At 40.0% G+C, this 22150-nt stretch overlaps 1 protein-coding gene across 2 annotated transcripts; it reads left to right on the top strand.

The window, feature by feature from the left end:
• Positions 1-1841: 1841 nt before the first annotated feature.
• Positions 1842-21317, top strand: pals1a (protein associated with LIN7 1, MAGUK p55 family member a). Of its 2 annotated transcripts, none has more exons than XM_086160920.1 (17): positions 1842-2040; positions 9642-9957; positions 10623-10800; positions 11476-11576; positions 11964-12071; positions 13443-13520; positions 13633-13773; positions 14076-14237; positions 14691-14768; positions 15802-15985; positions 16070-16141; positions 16244-16315; positions 17300-17467; positions 17556-17579; positions 18553-18665; positions 18799-18909; positions 19005-21317. In XM_086160920.1, exons 2-17 carry the CDS (start codon positions 9763-9765, stop codon positions 19179-19181), a joined length of 1962 nt encoding a protein of 653 aa, XP_086017046.1. In that variant the 5' UTR covers positions 1842-2040; positions 9642-9762; the 3' UTR covers positions 19182-21317. The 2 variants fall into 2 exon arrangements, with proteins under 2 accessions (XP_086017046.1, XP_086017045.1); XM_086160919.1 differs by having other exon boundaries at positions 17556-17645.
• The last annotated feature ends 833 nt before the right edge of the window (positions 21318-22150 follow it).

Below are 22150 nucleotides of genomic sequence, written 5' to 3'. Positions count from 1 at the left end.
CATATCCCACCTCAGAGAGAATCGACCTGACATCACTTTAAAGCAGGGTGTTGCATTCAGGTACTTGTAAACAACAGAACAGGTACATTTCTACCACAGCAGTAAAACGGTGCTTGAGAAATCTCTGGACATTTGACTGCTTTTCTCTCAGTGTAACGTTTGCACTCCAGGAAATGTGGAAATACAGATTAGTGTGATATTTGGCCTGAAACTGAATAACAATTCATGTGTAGTTTGACCCCCTCCCCTTCCACCATTTACTATGTTCTCCGGTCTGGGTGTTTAATGCCAAACTCACCCACACGGTCAAAGTTCAAATGTTGCATTCATGCATATCAGTATAACTGATTTATTGCACTGGCGCTTTTGATTTCATAGCATTTAAAAGCCCCGATTATTTATGCTTTTCCAGTGTCTGCTGCTGCTGCTGCTGATGATGATGATGATGATCTTGCTTGTTTTTAATTATACAAACTAAATCTTTTTGGCGAGAAGGCTATATGTATGACTCGAATGCAGCATGAAATTCTGAACTTTGACCTTCTCCTGAGTCTTCCTCCACCCTCCCCTTATTGCTCATTTTCCTCTTTCCCACTTTCCCTTCATCACATTTGCAGACCCTTAAATGGGGGTATTTTTTTCTCTTTGGGCAGGTTGCCTCACCTGTGTAGGACTGCTGACCTTGCTCAATGTTTTACATTTTTCATGATTATTAGTGTGTGGGGAAAAAAGAAAAAAAAAAAAAACTCTAGCTCTGTTTCAGTAATTTCCCAGTTACCTCAAATGCACCATCTGCCTACCATTGACTCATATTATGTTTGCCTCTTACAAGAATAAGTTGACATCTCATTTTAGTTTGGTAGGTAACTGTGTGCTAAAAATTAACTGGAGTTTACCTGAATGCAGCATCTGAGTGCATCCAGGCACCTGCCCAAGGAGGACCAGTCAAACCCAGATACATTGATTTGAGTAAGAAGAAGCAGGTTATTGAAAAACTGCCTTTGTACTGAGTGATTCGTAACACTGGACTGAAATCAGTGTCACATTGCACACACTATAAACTATGACCAGCACTTGTAATGAAGCAATGACACAGCATTCTACTACTACTGTAAAAATAAATACATTTAAAAAAAGATCTAATGTAAAAGATGTTTTTCTGTAATGATACTATCGAAACAGAAGAAGAATTAATAAAAATAACCCTGATTATTCTGTACTTTCTGTTTGAAACTGTTTTTTGCAAGAGCATTTCGTAAAATCCATCATAGGATATGAGATGTAAGGATTTTGAGGGAAAATGGAAAATAAAGCACTTATTAATTGAATAAAGGATATGGAATTAATTCATACACTCAGTTGGCACACTTACAACTGAAGGGAAAAATTTCTTAGCGGATGATACTACGAAAACATGAGAATATCCTGTTGCTTTTTGCTGTTATGGTTAATAAGAATATAATATTCATTCAAATATATACTCCTTTGAACATTTGAAAATAGAAAAGAAATGAAGGTGCAGTACCAAATTACCAGTGTACATGCATTAGACACACACGGTACATTTAAACAGAAAAGTAAAAAGTTCTTCTACTATAGTTCTAATGACCGTATCTGTTATGCTTTATGTGGATGTGAGTTCCAAGTCCTGGAAATGTCATCAACTTGTCAGTTATCTGGAACACAAGCTTACAGATAAAAATGCCAGAATAACAAAGTGCCAAAGTATTCAAGCGCTGTACCCCGCTGATGTAGCGAGTCATCCGATTGGTTCAGAAGAGATTCCGCTTGTATCTACAGCCAATCGGCTTCGGTGTTTTATCCCGCTGTGGTATTTTGTCTCCTCCGCCTGTCTGAAACTGGAAATGACAGAGTGACGAACAGGAGGAGGGAGAGGTCTCGCTTCAAGCTTGTCAGTGAAACTGTGAAATATTTAAGAACGGAAGAATAAACCATTGGCGTTTACTCTAATCACATTAAGGACGGCTTCCCAACTGCATTGGACTGCACAAGGAATAACGAGGACGGTCCCGGAACAGCGTGAGTATAGCAGTGTTCTCTGTCTGGTCTGAAGTGGCTTTGTTATCAACAGGTGCTGCAAGGAAGGGGCGAGCTAGCTAGTTAGCTGCTAGCATTAGCTTGATAAGGTTTAGTAAAATCAACTCTTACTTTCCGAAGTTAAGTGTCGGGGTGGCTGGTTGACCCCATGACGCAAACGGTTAATACCGTTTAATTCAAACCGCTTGACACGAGTGAACTTTGTGATCGCACAGTTCAAGCACTTAACTCTTACACATTGACGCTGGCTAACCAGTACAGCCCAGTTTACTATGTCCCAGCTAACCCGACTAGCTGTCACCCCGCCCTGTCAAACACACATAACTCCTGCTGAGATAAGTTAAAATTAAACTCGACGTTCTGGCGGCACTGATTTTCCACACGGGGTTTTGTTTCGTTTTCCATTCGTGGCGAGTCACAAACTGTTAAAACAGCCTTACAATTGTTTTCATAAAGTTTTTTTTTGTTAAGCCATGTATTTGCCAGCCTTACCGAGACGATAACTACCTGTTTATTATCTTTTGCCAGATAGCAAACTAATTTTACATTCGGTTATCATATGACATATTTGGGATTTAATCACTTGTTTACTTTCCTAATTTTGACACCTGAAATTTTGGTACCGCATATTTATAACTTTTAGGACGTTAATATATAACCGCCATGTTCTAACATACCTCAGGGAGAAGTAAAGAACATCATGAAAGTATTTGGAGTGCAGAAGTTTTGGATTTGGTCCCAAATCCTCAGGGACGTCTGAGTCACGGTTGTTTAGGAAACTGTAATAGGGGACAAAATGTTTTGTTGCTTTCTTACAAGAGCATCGATGCAGACACAAATGATTACTAATAAGTATAGAAAATGGACACGATAGCACTCAAACGCTCTTGATGATAAAGACAGGTGTTACTTTTTTGACATAACATTTGATTTAGATGTAAATAATGTGTACCAGGGTCAGTGTTGCTGACTATTTGAGTCTCAGGCTGTCAGAGGTATCAAATGTCACCTCTATGCTGTGTCAGACTTTATCTGACACTGTCATGTTTTAGCTGCCCATGCAGATACATTTATGATGTGGGTGTATTTTGAAGTGAGTTACGTTCTTGTCCCACCATCCAAATTCTTTGTTGCTGGATAGGTAAGAACAACTGTATTGAAGTAAATACTACTATAGTTACTCATTGGTAGTCAGCATTTTACCCATGGATGTGATTCTTTGATTTACCTACAACAGCTAAAGTGTGCAAAATGTGGATTCTTGTCATGCGGATTCTGTTAGTGGACTTTATCCCCCAAAAACATTTTGACTAAAGCCATTGATGTTAGACATTGGTGTATGTGCTTGAACTTGACTAACAAATCCATTGTTATAATGAATTACTACTACAAAGTCTGATGTAAAGTCATCTTCAATTTTATCATGAATTCAAAAACTTTTTTATGTCACTATTAAAAGTTTACAGGAAGGAAAGGTAGTGAAGTGGGACGGCGTAAGTCAACAAAATCGTAATCTGGCCCTACATAGTTTAAATACCAGAAAGTTGTAATATTTGTTAAAGGTTAAATGTTTGTAAAATGACACCTGGTGAGCCATGGTTGCAGCCTACATGTAAGCTGTTGAGCATACAGTGTGCTACAGTATATATGTAAAGAGCTGTTCACTTCTCATACTCCTAAAACTCAAGATTGACCTTTCCAATATACACTTTTCTCAGGTATGAGGCCATATCACTATGGTGACAGGTTAGGGCTGACATTTAGGGACATGAACGTAAGCAAGCTGTCGAAGATGGACACATGGGCTACAGGCCAGCCCAGCACACAAGTCCTCTGTTCTCTGTAAAGCTTTCAGTCTGTCTTCATGACATGACGGAGACCCAAAATTAGGCCACAGTCAAATCAAAATATGCCGGTAAATGGGAGTGAGCCTGACAATACGGCCCCTGTTATTGCCTGGTCATTTTTGCCCATCTCAGAATAGAAGGTCTCCTCACTGGCCCAGTCTGTGAGCAACAAAGACAATGTTGTATCATAGTTTTAATCAACGTACATTACCTCTAAGAGAATGACAGTCAAGCACTTAGAGAAATTATATTTGCTTGTAATTATTGATTATGGATGATGTCTGTAAGGAAGAAAGAAATGTAAATGAATTACAGTTAACTAATAATCAGTACACAGCATTGTTTCAAGATTGATCCCTTGTATATGCGTGAGACTTATTTTATCGTACACATTGGATGACTTGGATGCACTTTACCGGCTTTAGCTACTTTGCTTTTACCTTGTTGAACCCTTCACCCTTGAATACTTACTTTTTTAAGTCAGGTCTTTTGAGCCAGTGTTGAAATTATATAGACTTTTCTCGGTTGGATCGGTTTCGTATGATCTGTATAATTTTTCCTGAGTCTGTGTCTTTTTTGGGGGGTTACTTAGTCTGGTACAGGGTGGTACAGCCCTCTTAAGGGAGAGACAGAAAGAGAGAGAGACACAGAGAGTGTGTGCGTGTGTGTGCGTGTGTGTGCGAGTGTGTGCATGTGCGTGTGTGTTTGTGTGTGTGTGTGTGCGTGCGTGTGTGTGTGTACACGCACTCTGTTGAACACCAGATAAGAGTGTGCTCTACATGACACAATGCACAAACACAGCTTTTCCTACTTTTTTTTTTTAGCTGTTCTGGGTAATGCCGCTACTGGTGGTCATTTCTCAACTGACTTATCTGAAAAGTATGAGCTCAATTAATTATCTAAATTAAAGTTTAATGGTCAATCTCTGTAAGCCCAAACAAAAACATGTCTTAAAAGTATCAGATCAATCATTTCTGGCTCAATCACTCTTCAGTGTGCTGAGGAGTGAGTGATCATTTATTTATGAGAGATTTATTGCATCAGCTTGAAGTGTACGCTATATATATTCTAAATTTCACCCATGCATGTTTTGCAGCGTTTCATTGATATAGTTTAACAACTAATTATCTCATCAAAGTTCTCATCACTTAAGCCCATTCTTTTCATAATGCTATTTCTGCCATTTCTTTACAGGTGGGTGGACTACCATCATTTCCTTTTAAGTCCGTTCCTAGTCAGTCAGATGATCTTCATTTCTGTGGAATTGCTCAAATTTCACATGTTAAGTATTTACATATAAGTTAGCAAACCTTCCAGGCATGCAGCATGAGTATTGTAGCGGCCTCAGGGAGACAATAAGCATCATAGGGGGTTTCCAATGCTCCAAGTCCAGGATTGGACTAAGTCCTTGTTTCCCATCAGTTTTCCTTGAACTTGAAGAGGCACATTCATGCTCAGCAAAGAGGGAAGCTGCGGTGCCAGATGGTAGTGTGTGTGTTTGTGGGGGTTGTATAATTTATCAACATGAGCGTGTCAGTGCAGAAGGTCAGATAAAGGCATGTTTTCTGTAGTCTCTGATCTAGTGAAAGGCATCAAGTACGAAACAGCTGTAGCTGTTTTTTTTTTTTTTTTTTTTTTTTTTTTTTCCCCACAGTATGGGATTGTCCAGCCAAGCTAGATGTCCAAATCAAATCCTGTCCAATCCTTTGCATCGCTTTCAGGGTGCATACCCTGATGCACTGATTTGCACCAATGTCTGTTGGTTTGGTACTTCTAGGTCCTCATCTGTCTTACTTCCTCATGATTAGAATATGTATTAATCATCCTGAAGTTCACTTTCTGTGTACATCACCAAACACACCTCATATTCTTGTTACTGCAATAATACAATTGCAGTATATTTCTGTGTAGTTTAAACAGTATTTAAAATAGTACCAGCATATTTTTCCAGTTTAGATGAATACAACAGCAGATTTCATGTCTTCAGTTTTGGATTTCATGTCTCAATTTTAAAAATCTTTACTAAAAATTAGTCAATCTCTTCTATGACCTGTACAATAGCAGAATGTTAATAACATGCTTTACTGAGAGTTGTACTTTACAGTAATCCATTAGAATGATTTTCAGTTGTTTGTTGCCTTTTTTTAGCATTGAGTAGTAATGTTAGTAGATAAATGACCAGACCAAGTATTATGTTCATCACAGCTCAAATATAGTGTGTGTGTGTGTGTGTGTGTGTGTGTGTGTGTGTGTGTGTGTGTGTGTGTGTGTGTGTGTGTGTGTGTGTGTGTGTGTGTGTGTGTGTGTGTGTGTGTGTGTGTGTGTGTGTGTGTGTGTGTGTGTGTGTGTGTGTGCGCACACGCATATATTTGTTATATAAAAGAATAACGCAGCTTTATGTAAGTTTTGTTTTATAGAATAACATGAAGTGATTGAATGATGTGTTTTATACAGGTCAATGGATTGTTTTTTGTCTGCTGTTTACATGCAGTGCAATGTAACACAATTTGCATTCACAGAAATAGTTAACAGTGTTTTGACATAATTTATGATTAGCCATACCTGGGTATCTACCCAGGTATAGCAGGTATAGCATAGAATGAACTTTGTCTGACAGACTGTTATTATCTTGGTATAGGTCATCAGTGGTGTAACTTAGCCAAAGATAGTGTTTATCTAAACATGCCAGTAACCCCCACATCATCCAAGATATACAAATCTCATTAGTGTGTGTATGTGACAGAAACGTATGACAAGTGGTGTTTAGAGCAGCAGTGGCTTGTAGCTTTATGGCAATATTCAGTATGTACTCAGCCAACAGCTACACTGTAACAGCGGGTTTTGTGAAGTCCAACTAGTGTGTTTAGTAATCTAGTGAAAACACAACATCGCTGGCGGAGGTAATAACGTACATAGCCGTGACACACTCTCCCCTCCCCCAACCGTGGAATTCTGTTCCCAGGGCTGCCTGGCATTCCTGTGTGTGTGTGTGTGTGTGTGTGTGTGTGTGTGTGTGTGTGTGTGTGTGTGTGTGTGTGTGTGTGTGTGTGTGTGTGTGTGTGTGTGTGTGTGTGTGTGTGTGTGTGTGTGTGTGTGTGTGTGTGTACAGTCCTGCTAGTGAAAGATAGCTTATCAAACACGCTCTTGTTGTTGTTGTGACATGGAAAGATAAGTGATCCATTCCTTTCCAACCTGTTTATTTTTACTTCCTGTCTCTTTTTCATCAGCGCTATCTCCCACACCCTAAATTTCTCATCTGTCCGGTCATCTCTCTTTCTCTCTGTCACACACACACACACACACATTGGTTAGGGTAGTGGTGTGTGTGTGTCGTGTAGGGACCACCCAGCTGCTGACAAAGCTGTTGTCATGGTTATGCATGGAAAAAGGGGGAGCTCTCATGATAATGTTTCAGAGCGAATGGAGAGGTGGGGAGATGAAAATGCCTAAAGGGGAGAAAATGACAAGTTTACTTGTGAAACAAAACGGAAGTCTAATGATCAGTAAGCAGCAAATTTGATTAGTTAAACTGTTTATTGAACTAGTCTGAATGTATTTGTTGGGTATGCTAATTAGGCAGCTACCAAGTGATCATTGTGGTTTAATCAATTTTTGATTTTATTTTCATATCCTTGGTGTTGTTTGATGGTTTTAATATCCTTCTCTATCACCCTCTCTCAGGCTTTCTCTATGGAGGGGGTAGCATTTTGCTTTCTCTTAATTGTTTCTTCTGGGCAGTTCTTTCATTTTGATTTTAGTTTTGTTCTGATCATGCCCGGTTGCATGTGTCCTGCACCTCATCAAAGAACCAAATTATTAGTTTCAGCAAGATTACCTCTGGCACAGATACTCATTATAGGCTCAGAGCACACCCACAGTCAAGTTCCTCCAGCTCTACATATTTTTGTCAGACCCCAGCTATATTCGGTTTTGAACCTTAAAGGGATTTTTAGATCAGAAGTCACTTGAGCCCCCCTTACTTGAATTATTATTATTCTTATTACTATTTTGCCTGGATGATCCCTAGAGAGTGATTTCATGCTTTTATTACCTCTTGCCTGGGCAGTTGCAGTGCAGTGTTTTCAAGCCTTGACCACAACTGGGTTGCGTGCAAACAGGCAGCCATCAGGCTTTTAGCTGGAACATGAAAGCAAGCCTGTATCACTTCCATTTACGCTTCCCTTCTGGTTTCCTGGCGGCCTGTCCATTTCATAATTAATTTCAAAGTCCCATTGTGCATCCATCTCCAGTCCACAGTTTAAGATCCTTTTCAAAAGGCCATTCTTATTTTTGTGTGAAGTACTTTGGAGCTGTTGTCCTGAAATAGTGCTATATAAATAATCAAATCTATGGAGATGACAAGTACATAAATTCACAAAGTACCCCCTGCGCTCATGGGTAGTTGATTTTGTTTGTTGTTGACTATCTAACATGAAGCTTTCTCCAGAAAGCTATCATTATCTGGTGCCAAGAGATATCCCTTTTCAAAATAAGGCGTGGTAAAATACAATCGGCAGAGAGAAGACATATTTACATGAGGTCTATCTGTGAAATTTCAGTGACACCGGGGAAAAGATCAGAGGGAAAGTTGACCGACTGTCCAAAAACATGTTATCTTTTAACAAGAGAACTTTGAATTTAGGGAAATTATATGTAACATGGAGATAAAATAGAGGCAGGGGGCTTTCTTTGTGGAGTTTGCATGCTCTCCCTGTGTTTGCATTGTTTTCCTGTGGGTTCTCTGTTTTCCTCCCACAGCCCAAAAACATGCGGTTGGTTAATTGAGGACCCTAAATTACTCCTCCGAAATGTGAATGAGGAATTGAATTGTTGAACATCTCTGTCTGTGGCCCCTGTGATTGACTGGCTAAGTGAACCCTGCCTCTAGCTAGATGACAGCTGTGAAAGGCTCCAGCCTTCCAAGAACTTGAGGATGAGTAGAATGGGTAATGAATGAATGAATGAATGAATGAAGATAAAATATATTATTAAATATTTCAATAAAGGTAGAATAAAAAAATGGGTTTTAAAAAATGTAGAAAACAAAAAAAGTGATCATAAAATTAGGCCCAAAGAGGTTGAAATTCTTAAAAGTGATGTATAAAGAGTGTAAAACATTTAATTGACTATGGTGAGCTTTCTTATAGTGTGTAAAGGAAATTAGGACCAGAGAACCTGTAATGGTAAAAGTCACATGAGCAGATGTCCCCAACCCCCATGTTTTTTGCTTAAAATTTGGTGTTGCCAGTTCTACGGTCCATCACACTTCAAATAATGCAATTTTCTTGGAGCGCATTCAAATATGCACATCTCTTCATTTTCTGAACTAACCGATGCTTTCCACCCCACATGCAGTGAGGAAAGGTTGCATGCTCTGCAAATTCACATACTTGTTGTTGCCAGAGTCAAGTCAAATGTGTTTGTGTATCCCCTTCTATGCCCTTTCTTTGGGGTTTTCTTGCTTGGTTTTTCTTCTCACACATTGTTTAGACAAGTAGGCTTGTTTGCACCATGTTTGATTTTCGCTTGAATTAACTTTAGCGCTGTTCTGCTTGAGTAATGCCAAGTATGTAAATCCACTGATGTAGGAAAAGATATCAAACAAAGTATTTTAGAAGGAAATAAAGGTGTTGTGTTGCATTTAAATTTGAGCTTTTTAACAGTTAAACTAAAGTATTACTAATCCTGTAAGTTAATAATTCTATTTTGTTTTTTTTTTGCTTGGTTTTTCTACAGTTGAAGTTGTCATGGCTCTTTTGAGATGCCCTCCTAGACATTCCTGATATACATACAATAAGTGCCTGCACACTACTTTGAGCCCGACAATCACACACTGCTGGGTCTGGGTGTGTGAGGGATGACGACCTCCCATCTGAATGGTCATGTTGCTGGGGAGGGAGGAGGAGGCGGAGGAGGTGGAGGAGGAGGAGATGAAGAACTGAGGGGAGGACAGCAGCATCGAGAGATGGCTGTTGACTGTCCAGGAGAGCTTGGGAGTCGGACGCTGCCACTCCGCCGATCTGCACAACTTGAAAGGATACGACAACACCAGGCATGTACACACACACACACACACACACACACACACACACACACAGGTTTGTCACACAAATTTGATTTCATATTGAACAATCATGTTGAACAGTCACAACAAGCATTAATTAATGTGGGAAAGGATTCTGGTCCGATATGCCTTTTCTCCCCCCAAATACTTTCCTGCGGTCCACTAGCTGTCCATCTTTTGTGTGCAAATATATGTGTAAGGAATGCTGCAAAGTCGAATAATGATGAACAAAGAAAAGGACTCAGCTGGAACTGTGGACATGTCTATTCCAACCAGTCAGCAGGAAGAGTGCTGTCTATTCTGTCTCCTCCATTTCCCAGCCTCGCTCTAGGAAAACCATCTTAGCTATGAAACCTAAATAATCATAGTTATTATTATCAGATAACAAGACCACAGACCACGCATTTTTTCCCCTGGAATTAAATGTCTCACTGCCGCCTCAAGTTTGTTTTTATTCCCCTGTTTTTACCATTTCTTACCTCCCACAAATGGACATGGAATCCCCTCACATTTGACTTCTAGGAGATGCCTGTTGAAAAGGGATGTCAATTTATTAAGACCTCCGCAAGTTAATTCCATGATTTCAGCCCCTCTGCATGTAGTGTTTTCAGTGTACATTTTCAGTGAAAGGTGTGCTTGTTTGTGTTTGCCAGGAGGATCTTCGTCGTCGTAGAGAAGAGGAGGGTCGACAGCTGGATCTGAACGCCTCCCTCAGGCTCAAGAAGCTATCCCAGAATCCTCATATCGGCATTGACAACCCCTCGTTCCTACAGGACACATTCACACTTCAGCAGCCCACCCCTGGCAACCAGAATATAACTACTCTTCTTGGTATTAACCATGCACGCAAGCACGCACGCACACACGCACGCACTCATGCAAGCACAAACCACAGCGCTCACACTGCTTGGTATGAAAATGCTTTTGTCGGTGCTCGATTAAAAACATGAATTCACACTGCCGTAGCCTCGTATGACTATTCCGCAAACACACACACACACACATGCACACACACTAAAAATCATGGACACTACATGCTACAAAATAGACAAGAAGACACACACACACACACACACTCTCACACACAAAATTGCTGATGCTGAAACACACAGCTCAGGCAAAAAGTTTAAATTTAGCCACTGAACTTACATGTTAGGTCAGATATGTGAAACAGTGAACGGGAACTTAAAGGTGGATACTGAGACGTGATGGCAAAGACCCAACAGCCGCAGGGATGGAGAAGTGCAGAGTAGAGCTTGGAGGGAAGGAATGTCTGCTGTCAGGGAGGGAATTCCTGTGGGAGGGAAGGAAGGACATGAGAGGTTCTTGAAAGCCTCTTAATTAAACCATTTTAGGGATGCAAATACAAACCTAGCTCTTCACTTACCAGAACAAATTCATCTTTCTCCGTCACAAACAAACCTGAAGCAGGGTCGAGATGAGTTAAACTCACTGTTTTTCAAACATTTGTACCTTCAATGTCAAAAATATACCTGTTTCCTGCAGAGCTCGAGGAATTGCTGCTGTCGCTTAAGCAGGTCCGAGGCTGTTTGTCTGACCAACAGAGTCAGAATGACATTGAGCTGGTTCTTGCACTTCTAAACAAGGTAATGGAGGTGGGGGGGAAAGCACCAAGTCACTTTAAAATCTTCTCAAGACCTAGAGGAAGAACTACGTTAGATTCCTGATGATTTTTAATCCTTCAGTTTTCTTCCATTTACAGTTTAACAGCCAATAAACATGTTTGTGTGGCATTTCATTGTCCCCTCTGCCATGGTTGGTTCCTCATCAATGCTCATCGCAACTGTATAGTTCTTCTGTGTTTGCTAAGTGAAGCATGAATGACAACAACCTTTGCTAAAAACAAAACACTCACTTATGGATAGTTTATTAGCTGCTTTACCAGGCTACGAGAAATGTGACCGTAAAATATCAACTTTTCTTCAACATGACAGATGCCCAACACTTACTGGTACGTTCTGTCTTCCGTCTAGTCCGATTTCCAGTCAGCACTGAAGATTCACAATGCAGTGGCCAACAGCATGCAGCGGCCTTCTCCCCCATATCCACACACACATCAGGCCTTGCAGCTGGCACTCGAGGTACAAAACCCACCACACACACAAACACGTTGAAGTTAGCATCTGTCCTTGTAAGGCATTAAATTCCTTTTATTACATGCAGCCAAGCCCAGACCACGTCTGGCTAACTAGTTTGGCTGATGAAGCCGCAGAACAACCACCAATCCAGCGCTCAAACCAGATCTTCCTGATCTGTCCATCTCTATTTTCCTTGCCTTCTCTTTCTCTGCTCATCTCTGTATATCATATATTATATATATGGATCTCCCCGGGCATGCTCAAGTGGCTGCCCACTTCTGTTCTTTCATCAGTGGTGGTTTAAATGCATAGAATGATTTCCTGCAAGGGATCAATAAAGTATTAAAACATTTTTAATTTGAAGTTGTATTTTTTAATGTTAGTGTTGAAAGCCATCTTATTTTACTTACCATGTTCCTGTTGTTTGCCCCTATAACTTCACATCATCTCATACCTTAATCAAGACTTAAGGAAAGACTGGTCTGTACAGCATGTGTGGTTGAACGAGAACTGTATCTGAGAGGTTACAACAATTTGTTTACACAGACTCATACAAAGTGGCAGTAAAGGCCATTTAGTGTGTAATAATGAGCTTGGAGACAGGGTAGCTCTGTTCAGCGTCAATTAGAGCTGAGCACTGCAGTATGTGCATGAAGATCAGTAGAATGAAAATATTATTGAGGAGCCAATAAATGACTGTAACCAGGTCAATTTAAGTCACAACCAGGGTGCCACTGTGACTACCTCATTAGCCGAATCACTCTCTTTTTCTAAAAATCCTTCAGATCTATATTCACTTCACCCAAGGCAACAGCTATTTTTTATGTAATTGACAGAATATATAAGTAGCCAAAGAAATGAAACTAGCATTTACATGTTCCTGTTTTATTTCATTCACAAATTATCGATCAGAATTTTTTTTTCAGACCCCGACTGTCTGAACAATGTATTCATGGGCATGCCTGTGCAGTCCATTCATGTGGGACCCTCCCTCTAATTCTTCATTTATTAAGCCACACTAAAAGAATGTCAATAAATGTAAAATTAAAGCAAATAATTAAAATTAAAATTCCAATATACTGGCATGCAAGACTGTCACTTTGCCACTCCAGGCAACTTGAGGACTGATCTCGTGAAACACACTGACAGAAGCCCAGATGTCGAGTGGAGCTTCATACAAACACTCATTTAGGACACCAGCTGCTCAAACCTGCCGCCTTACCTCAGGCTGGCTGAGAGAAGCTGATTTCATTCATCGGATATAAAGGCAATCAGTAGACTGGATATAGCCATCAAAACCAGACCCTGGAATAATTTCAGTTCCCCTCTTGTCATTACAATGTGCATGATATCGTAACCCTGTTGTCTCCTCAGGTCAGGAATCTCAGCCAGTTGAGTCAGAACAAAGAGGGGCTGGAACTCCATAGCCTGCTGTCAGACACGCACGTTCAGGTAGAGAAACACACTTCAGCCCTGACACATGCTTCCAAAACTCCAATCAGTAAATTAATCATACAGGAAACTTTTGACTGATCCACTCCATGTACGTGCGTGTGTGTTGCAGTCGTTGCTTTTGGCCCACGACAGCATAGCAGAGAGGGAGATGCAGCCTGACCCGTTGCCCACCCAAACAGAAACCCTAACCCAGTGGGGAGGAGAGACTGTTAAGATTGTCCGCATCGAGAAAGCTCAGGACATACCATTGGTGAGACCGATGCGAGATTTGACACGACATATGCTTTTGATTGACTCAATGGGTATTTTATGGCACTTGAACATGAAGATGATACTATAACTACATACTGTAAATCTCTGTGGTATAATGGAAAAAAATGCCAATGAAAAGAGAAATTAAATGAACCAGAAATTTTCCATAATCATGGTGATATTCATTTACAAGAAATATGAAGACCGTTTTTCCTAAAGTAACCTCAGCAACTATCTTGGAAAAATGACTTAAATTAATCATATCTACATGCAACCTTTTTTTCCTCTTTTTTTTTTTAGGGCGCAACTGTTCGAAATGAGATGGAAAGTGTCATAATCAGCCGAATTGTTAGAGGTGGAGCAGCTGAACGCAGTGGGCTTTTATCAGAGGGAGATGAAATCTTGGAGATAAATGGAATCGAAATCAGGGGGAAAGACGTCAACCAGGTTTTTGATATTCTTGTAAGTATACACTAAATCTGTACATTGTTTGAGAATTAGATTTTTTTGTTATTGTAAATATCTTGCCGTGAATGTATGGTTATTATTTCCACATTGTAACAAAAAAATTGTACATCAATTTTTGTGCTATTTCGGTATAATGTTTTCAATATCCAGGCATTATGGCAAATAATTGATCATCGATTTACCATCAATACCGCCACTTGTATTATCTGTTTAATTGATCCTTGAATTTTAATGGGTTTTTTTTAGCAGTTATTATGAAAATGTATGCCTGTTAACATTTATACATTGTGAAATTTATGAGGTGCAAATAGGCATCTATGAAATCAAATTTTTAGGCAAAATAAAAGACTGAATTAGAACTACTGGCTATTTAGCATTTAACAGTCCAAGGGATAAAGATGAATAGACCATAAATAACTCCTTGTGCATGGCCTTTGCGTGTTTCAGGCGGACATGCATGGCCTCCTGACATTTGTGCTGATTCCTAGCACTCAGGGCAAACCTCCTCCTATCAAAGAAACCGTGGTGAGTGAGACTTCTGTATGACATAGTCAATGCCTGCTGAATCAAGCCATTTTAAAATGGAGCTTCACTTATTTGCGCTGATAGAAGTCACAAAAACATGAGTAATGAAAAATAACTTGTTGCATTCCTTAAAAAATGAGGAATGCACGGGTCAGCTGAGAACAAGGAACAGACCTTAAAGACCAGAGAACTACAGCTGATAATACAAACACTTTTCATTTGGAACAAAACACCTGGATTTACCTTGTGACCATATCAAAATGACTTGAGATGTTGACGTGGACAGCAGTCAGGACACATTTTAATGGATTCAGAGAGGTTATGTATCTAACATGGCACAAACCAGCAGGAAAGTAAAGCCAGACTGACAGAATATCTAATGAGACTCCTCCAGCTCCAAATCAGGAATCTTTAGACAGAAGAAACATGGAGGAAAAGGACGGGGATGTATGGAGAGACATCCCACATGGTTGAGGAAATGCACATCGACATTCCTGGCTGTAAAATGAAAAAGCACTTCACAGTGACCAACACATTCTGTGAAAGCGGCTCCTCAGTTAAATGTATTGGAAAAAAATAGGATGTTTATCAATATGCAAAGCCAATCCCTGAGCCAAGCCAAATTGGCCATGTTTTATGACTATCGAATTATTAACTGGAGCCAGTAGTACTACAAATTGCCAACAACTGCAAGGAGACTTTTTGTTTTTTGTTTTTTTTCTCTCCATATTTCTGTTGTTTGTCACATTGCTTCAGAACCTTTGGAACAGGTTGTCCTATGTATAGTAATGCCTGTAGCCTCCAAGCTACTGATAAAGTTTTTTTTTTTTTAAAACACTTAGATTATGAGTTAACACTTCAAACACATCTTGATTGTGTCATCTTAAGTGCTGCTTTACCAAGCAAATCATTGATTTTTTGCTCAAATAATTCTGGCCTGATCTTTCTATTTTTAACTGTCCCGGATATTAACATCCACTGAATTCACATGCCACATTGTAATATATTATTCTCCAAAAATCCTTCCCTGCAGGTTCACGTGAAGGCTCATTTTGACTACGACCCATCAGACGACCCGTATGTGCCATGCAGGGAGCTGGGCCTGTCTTTTCAGAAAGGAGACATTCTCCACATTATCAGCCAGTCAGACCCCAACTGGTGGCAGGCTTACAGGGATGGGGATGAGGAGAACCAGCCCCTGGCTGGACTGGTACCAGGTAATGCTGTAGGCTGCTGTGTGTTGGATTTTAATTGCTAGTTACGAAATAAACTGACCATCTGGTTGGTCATTCCTCCCCAAGGGAAGAGTTTCCAGCAGCAGAGAGAAGCCATGAAGCAAACCATAGAAGAAGACAAGGAGCCTGAGAAGTCTGGTAAGTTGGCACATAATAAATTACAAATGTGCACTTTTTGAGTTTTTATTTCCCTTTGATGTTCTCAACATGATGCATTTGAATGCATGTATATATTTGTAGGGAAACTGTGGTGTGCAAAGAAGAACAAGAGGAAGAGAAAGAAGCTGTTATATAACTCCCACAGAAACGACGGTACTGTTCATGTTCATGGTACAGTTATATTTGATAGCTTAGTGAATGGCTTGGTGAGTACTGCATGATTAGTTCGCAAGTGGACTCAACTGATGTGATTTTTTTTTTTCCAAGTCTAAATAAATAACCTGTCAACGATAAACTGCAGGTTGTAGCTCTGTGCAGGCCATGAATATATCATATAGTAGTAGTAGTAGTTGTTGTAGAAGAAGTAGTAGCTACCCTGGTAACAGGCAATACTGTGCAAACCTGTAAAAAATGTACACTTGCTAGCATGTGAATTTGCACAGTGTACCGGAGCTGTGTGACAGAGGCCAGAAAATAAATGCTTATAAGCTCAGTCTTTGAACAGACATGACACGGACATCGCTTGGCACCGCAGCGACCTTGAATATGATTAATATCGTCATAGTTTGGTTTTAAAAAGTGACAACAACCAGACATCGCTAATCAAAATAGGACAACGGCGGTTACAGAGTTTTGACCTATGAAATATTTAATCTTCAAATCCAAATGATTTGCATCCAAGAAAAACAAAATAATGTGTCCTCAGACACATCAAAAAGTCATATCTGTCTCTTAGACAGAATATTTCTGCCATTTCATAAAGGCTGCCCTTGTGATTTAAAAAAAAAAAAAAAAAAAAAAAAAAGGAAAATTAAAGCTGTCGGACTTTTAAGTCAGTTTTTATTTTTTCCTAAATATGTGAACGTTACAGTACAAGGCGAAAAAACAATCCAGTGGTAGGCAATTCCTTATTCCTTCCATGCTTACATCTCTGGTTACGATTGGACGATAAACTGTAAGTCTTAGCCAAAATGCTCTCTGGCTTTGCCAAAGGCACAGTCTCCCTTCCCTACATCAGTATCTGCCTACATCTGACATCATTTCTAATGACTTTATGAGCTTTCTTATATATACACAGCAATGTAATGATAAACCAGATCATTACATGTTTGTTGTTATTTTTTTTCTTTGGCTCAGACATCGATAACGAGGAGTTTCTCACCTATGAAGAAATGGCTCTCTACCACCAGCCTGCCAATAGAAAGCGGCCTATTGCGCTTATTGGTCCACCGAGCTGCGGGCAGGCCGAGCTCAGACAGAGACTTCTGAACAACCAGCCAGACCGCTTTGCCGGAGCGGTACCCCGTAAGATCCCGAGGCGCGCGCACTGTCCTCGAAACACACAAAACATGTACAGCGTATTTGCATTGTTACCTGTGCTGGTATCTTTCAGACACTACACGGAGCCGACGGGACGGTGAGCTAAGCGGTCGAGATTACCATTTTGTGTCTCGCCAAATCTTTGAGGCTGAACTAGCGGCTGGTATGACTTTATGTTCATGTTTACAATTTTCTGATATGATTCATTTTATGTTCGTATTACGCTAGTTCCAGCATATTAATGCAGTGGTCACGTATAGATGAACATGGCATCTGAAATTAGAATACAGAAAATGTGGCATTAATATCAGATTTGTCTTGGAGACACAGAAAGTAGCCACACCTTATTCAAGATGTCTGTTCCAATGGTGTAAATCACATGTCAAATAAAAATTACATCCTAGGTCATGTACAGCCCGGATCAAGTGCACAAAGTAGACTCAAACACTGGTCAATTGACAAGATAAAATCTACAGTAACGTCAAAAAATAAATACATGTGAAAGACTGTTTGACAGACAAGTTTTGATCTTAAATTCAATGTTGTTTCTGTGATGGAAATCGGAAAAAGCACCCCAAGTACAGTTTAGAAATTAGCTTTAGTTTGTGTAAGATTATTTGCAATGGTAATTACAAATATATTGTGTCAGATATACAGGGTTAATATGACCGTAGAGGTTTTTTTTTTTTTTCCTTTTAATCAGCCTTTTTACAGCCTCATATCTTTTTGAAACTTGTCCGTACGTTTAGTCTTTTGACATTTCCAAACTCGCACTGATCCACCGCAGGGCCACAGCTGTATGCTGATGCTAAACCTGCCCAGGTAAGGCACAATGGTAGTTTTTTCCCCCGCTGTCCTGGATTCATAGTGACAAATTGAGATCTTAATTTTGCGTGGCAGTAACATTAAGTAAATATAAATGTTCCCGGGATGAGTAAACCTAGAATGTGTTACACCTAACAGCGTTAGATTGAAAGGCATTATTGAAAACCGAAAACATGGTGGCCACAGTGTCTTTTGGGAAGGGAGGAGAGTAGAAGTTACATCGCATCTGCACCTCTGTCTCTCAGGAAAGCTGATCGAGTCTGGTGAGTTTGAGAAGAACCTGTACGGGACCAGCACTGACTCGGTCCGACAGGTCATCAACACCGGGAAGATCTGTGTTCTCTGCCTACACACACAGGTAGGACAAGCACACACAACCGGAGGGTTTTTTTAATTCGACAGCTCGGGTTGTGTGGTTTCAAATGTGCATGCAGTTTGCATGTGTCTGAACGTTTCTCTGCCTTTTTTTTTTTTTTTAATTCCCCCTCTAGGCGCTTAAGGTGCTGAGAAGTTCTGACTTAAAGCCTTATATCATCTTCATCGCGCCGCCATCCCAAGAACGACTGCGGGCCCTGCTGGCTAAAGACAACAAGAACCCCAAGGTCAGTAACCTCGTTGGACCTTACCTCCTGAATGGCCAGATAAACGTGTCGACTCATGTGTGTGTTTACGTTTGTTTGTTTGTTTGTTTCACCAGCCCGAGGAGCTGCGCGACATAATCGAGAAGGCCCGGGAGATGGAGCAGAGCTGCGGCCACCTGTTTGACGCCATCATTGTCAACACGGACCAGGACAAAGCCTTTAGCGAGCTGCTGCGACTCATCAACAAACTGGACACTGAGCCCCAGTGGGTGCCCTCCTCCTGGCTGCGTTGAACACACGCCTGGCACCCAACATCGACATTCACACCCTTCCCGTGTCAAGAATTCAGGCTGCTGTTTGAGAAGTTCCCAGAAATTTTGAGAATTAAGTTGCACTTTTTCCCAGGAGTTGTATAATTATTCCAGATAACAAACCAAAACCTGAGCAACACTTAAAGGCTGATGATTCAGCATAGTCCGAGAACAACGTTGTCGAAGAAAACATTCTTTGGTGGAGTGAAGTATGCCATAATGTCTCTACAATTGTTACACGGATGGCTGTTAATTTGTGATCTAGATCTGCACAATGACTCCCAGCCCCCCTGCCATGAAGTAGAAAACGGAAACGGCAAGCAGCAGGGTTGTATTTGTGGCCAAGGAATCACAGGTTCCCTTTGCAGTCCTCCTCCCAAGTAGAAAAACCGTAAAATTATGGAGATACCATTTAAGAAATCATAACAGGATGAAGAACAGAGGTTTCTTGAAATCCACACAAATATCTGACCTGATTGACGTCCAATTAAAAAAAAAACAAAACAAAAAACCCTCACCTGTGCATGGGTCTCCCTTTTAAAACTGCACTTCTGTGACTCATGCACAATTTTTTGCTATGGTTGAATCAGCACAATGCTCAATAATACGTATCGTTCGGAAAGCATCTTATTCGTGCACCCCTAATTCCATATGCTGCAGCGTTTTACTTAAAGTAAATAATTGAAAGCATGACTCATTATTGTCTTATTTTGTTAAAAATGCCATATGACTTAAATAGAATGCTATCAATTCAATTTTTTTTTTGGTGGAACTACAACCTAATTCTCAAGATTGCACATGTGTCTTACGACATTCCAACATTACTCCTAAAACTACATTGTCCTTTTGCAAAAGTCAAGTTTTATGCTGAATGTGCGATGACATTTTTGAGTAAATCGCAGAACCAGTACCTTCTAGCAGGGATCTCAATGGCTGCTGTTCACCAGTCGTGCTTAACAGATCAAATCGAACCATACCGATGGTGTGTTGGGTTGTTTTTCTTTCAGCCGTTACCTTAATGGTATCAGGCGTTGTCAGTTTCTGACGAGGCCAAATCCTGGACCTTCTTAATTTTTTTTATTTTAAAATGTGTTTGTTTTCTCTTTAGACTTGTCAAAATGTGTGAGGCCTCTTTGTGACACATCCTTTGACTTAATCTTGTAATCAATTCAACCACTGTGGTTAAGTCTTCTTAAATTATTACAGTGATAGAATTTATATTTTTTGCAATGCAAAGAATCAATGTTATCCATCAGATTTTGTTTTATTCTAACCTGCTTGTTTGTTAGATATATATATCTATATAGATCTATACATAGATCTATATAGATCTATATATAGATATGATTTTGGTCCTAGTTGAGGCCCGTAGTCTGGACTTAATGTGAAAATAAGTGTACACGTTCATTTAATAGACACACTGAGACTGCAATTATTGCTATGACCTTACATATAACTCACAACAGTGCATTAACTGTCTGTCAGTCCGACCAGCCCCCCTCCTCTTTTAATGCACAATGTTGCCATAAACACTAATACTTAATGCTGCACTTGAAACCTCGAATTTTTTTTTTTCTCCTTTTTTACCCTCTCCCTCCCTGCCTTGTTTCCGCTTTGGATTCACTGTCCTGTCTGATCACATTTTAATAGAAGTGACCTCTGACCCTGAGGGGTGAGCAGGTTTAGAAAAAGTTGCATTAGTTGCATTCCTGATCGGCACATGTTGCTGTGTTTATTATATTTGGTGTGTGTGTATGTGATTATGTATGAGTGCGTTTTTGTCTTTAAAGACAGTGAAGTATTACTATAAGCTGAAGTAGACATGGCACCATATCACTGTTATCACTGTTAGAGCATTTATATATTTGTAATATTGAAGATAGGTTTATGAAGTCCAGAATACACCAATAGGTTCACGGCTTCTGCTGTCCTACCATTGGTCCAGGGGGGAAAGTGCTGGTGGGCTGTAAGTGGAATTAACTATTGAATGTAAAGTTAATTGATACTACGTCCCCCTTTATCTCACATCACTTATTCATTAAAAAAATATGAAAAAAAAAACTTTTTTTTTTAATTAATATTCACAATGAATAAATAGAAGATTGATTTAAAGAAAAATGGGTGGCCTCGTTAATTCTACATGAAACATTTTGCCGTTTTTCTTTGCTCTCGGTCACTCGTCATGGTGTTCACCATGGATTTTGGAAGTTTCAGAGAAGACGTTCGAAATATCCAGTCACTATTTCAGCTTTCACTTGCTCCTGTGAACTTCCATTAACAATGAATGTTGTTTTCACAAAGTGCTGATTTGGATAAATGACTTTGTCAGAACTATTGTTCCACATTGTAAAACAACCTTAACCTTCACATTTTGAATGTGCTAGTTGACTGATAAGATGCCCATCAGTACTGAGGAAGTGAGTTAATCTCTGGAATAACTCCCATGTTTGGCAGGAGGTGGTATTTCCTCCCTTGTGGAGTTTCTGGAATGGAGTTTGCAGTACAGTCCGATAATTTAAGAATTCCTATTTGATTCCAACTAAAACAAAATATTAAAATATATGTGTTCATGCAAATTTGTTTTTTTTTATTCCGTAACCGTCAAATGCACGTTTACAAATGGACGTTATTTATTAAGCGACACAGACACACACCTTGATTTGTTAAAGAAACAATAAACCAAGCTCCTGTAGAAACCTACAGCCTGAGAAACACACACACACACACACACACACTCACACTTCCCCGTAGAACTTGACTGGATTTCTAGACCCAGGAAAACTGGTGCTGGTTACTTAGTGGGATTTAACTTTAACCGCATGCCAGCTGCCAAACTGCCGACAGTTGCTTCGATTCCTTTGGAGGACTTTGTTTTTATGTTACAAGCTGGACAGTTAACTGTGGACTGGTTGGTCCAAAATGTCACAATCCAACTCACTTGTGTCGGTCTG

This window comes from Fistularia commersonii, chromosome 15, assembly GCF_037954325.1.
Source record: "Fistularia commersonii isolate RoL2024-O1a breed Wild chromosome 15, RoL_Fcom_v1.0, whole genome shotgun sequence".
NCBI lineage: Eukaryota > Metazoa > Chordata > Actinopteri > Syngnathiformes > Fistulariidae > Fistularia > Fistularia commersonii.
Note: the sequence above shows the minus strand (reverse complement) of the source record. Positions and strands in the feature narration are given on the sequence as shown.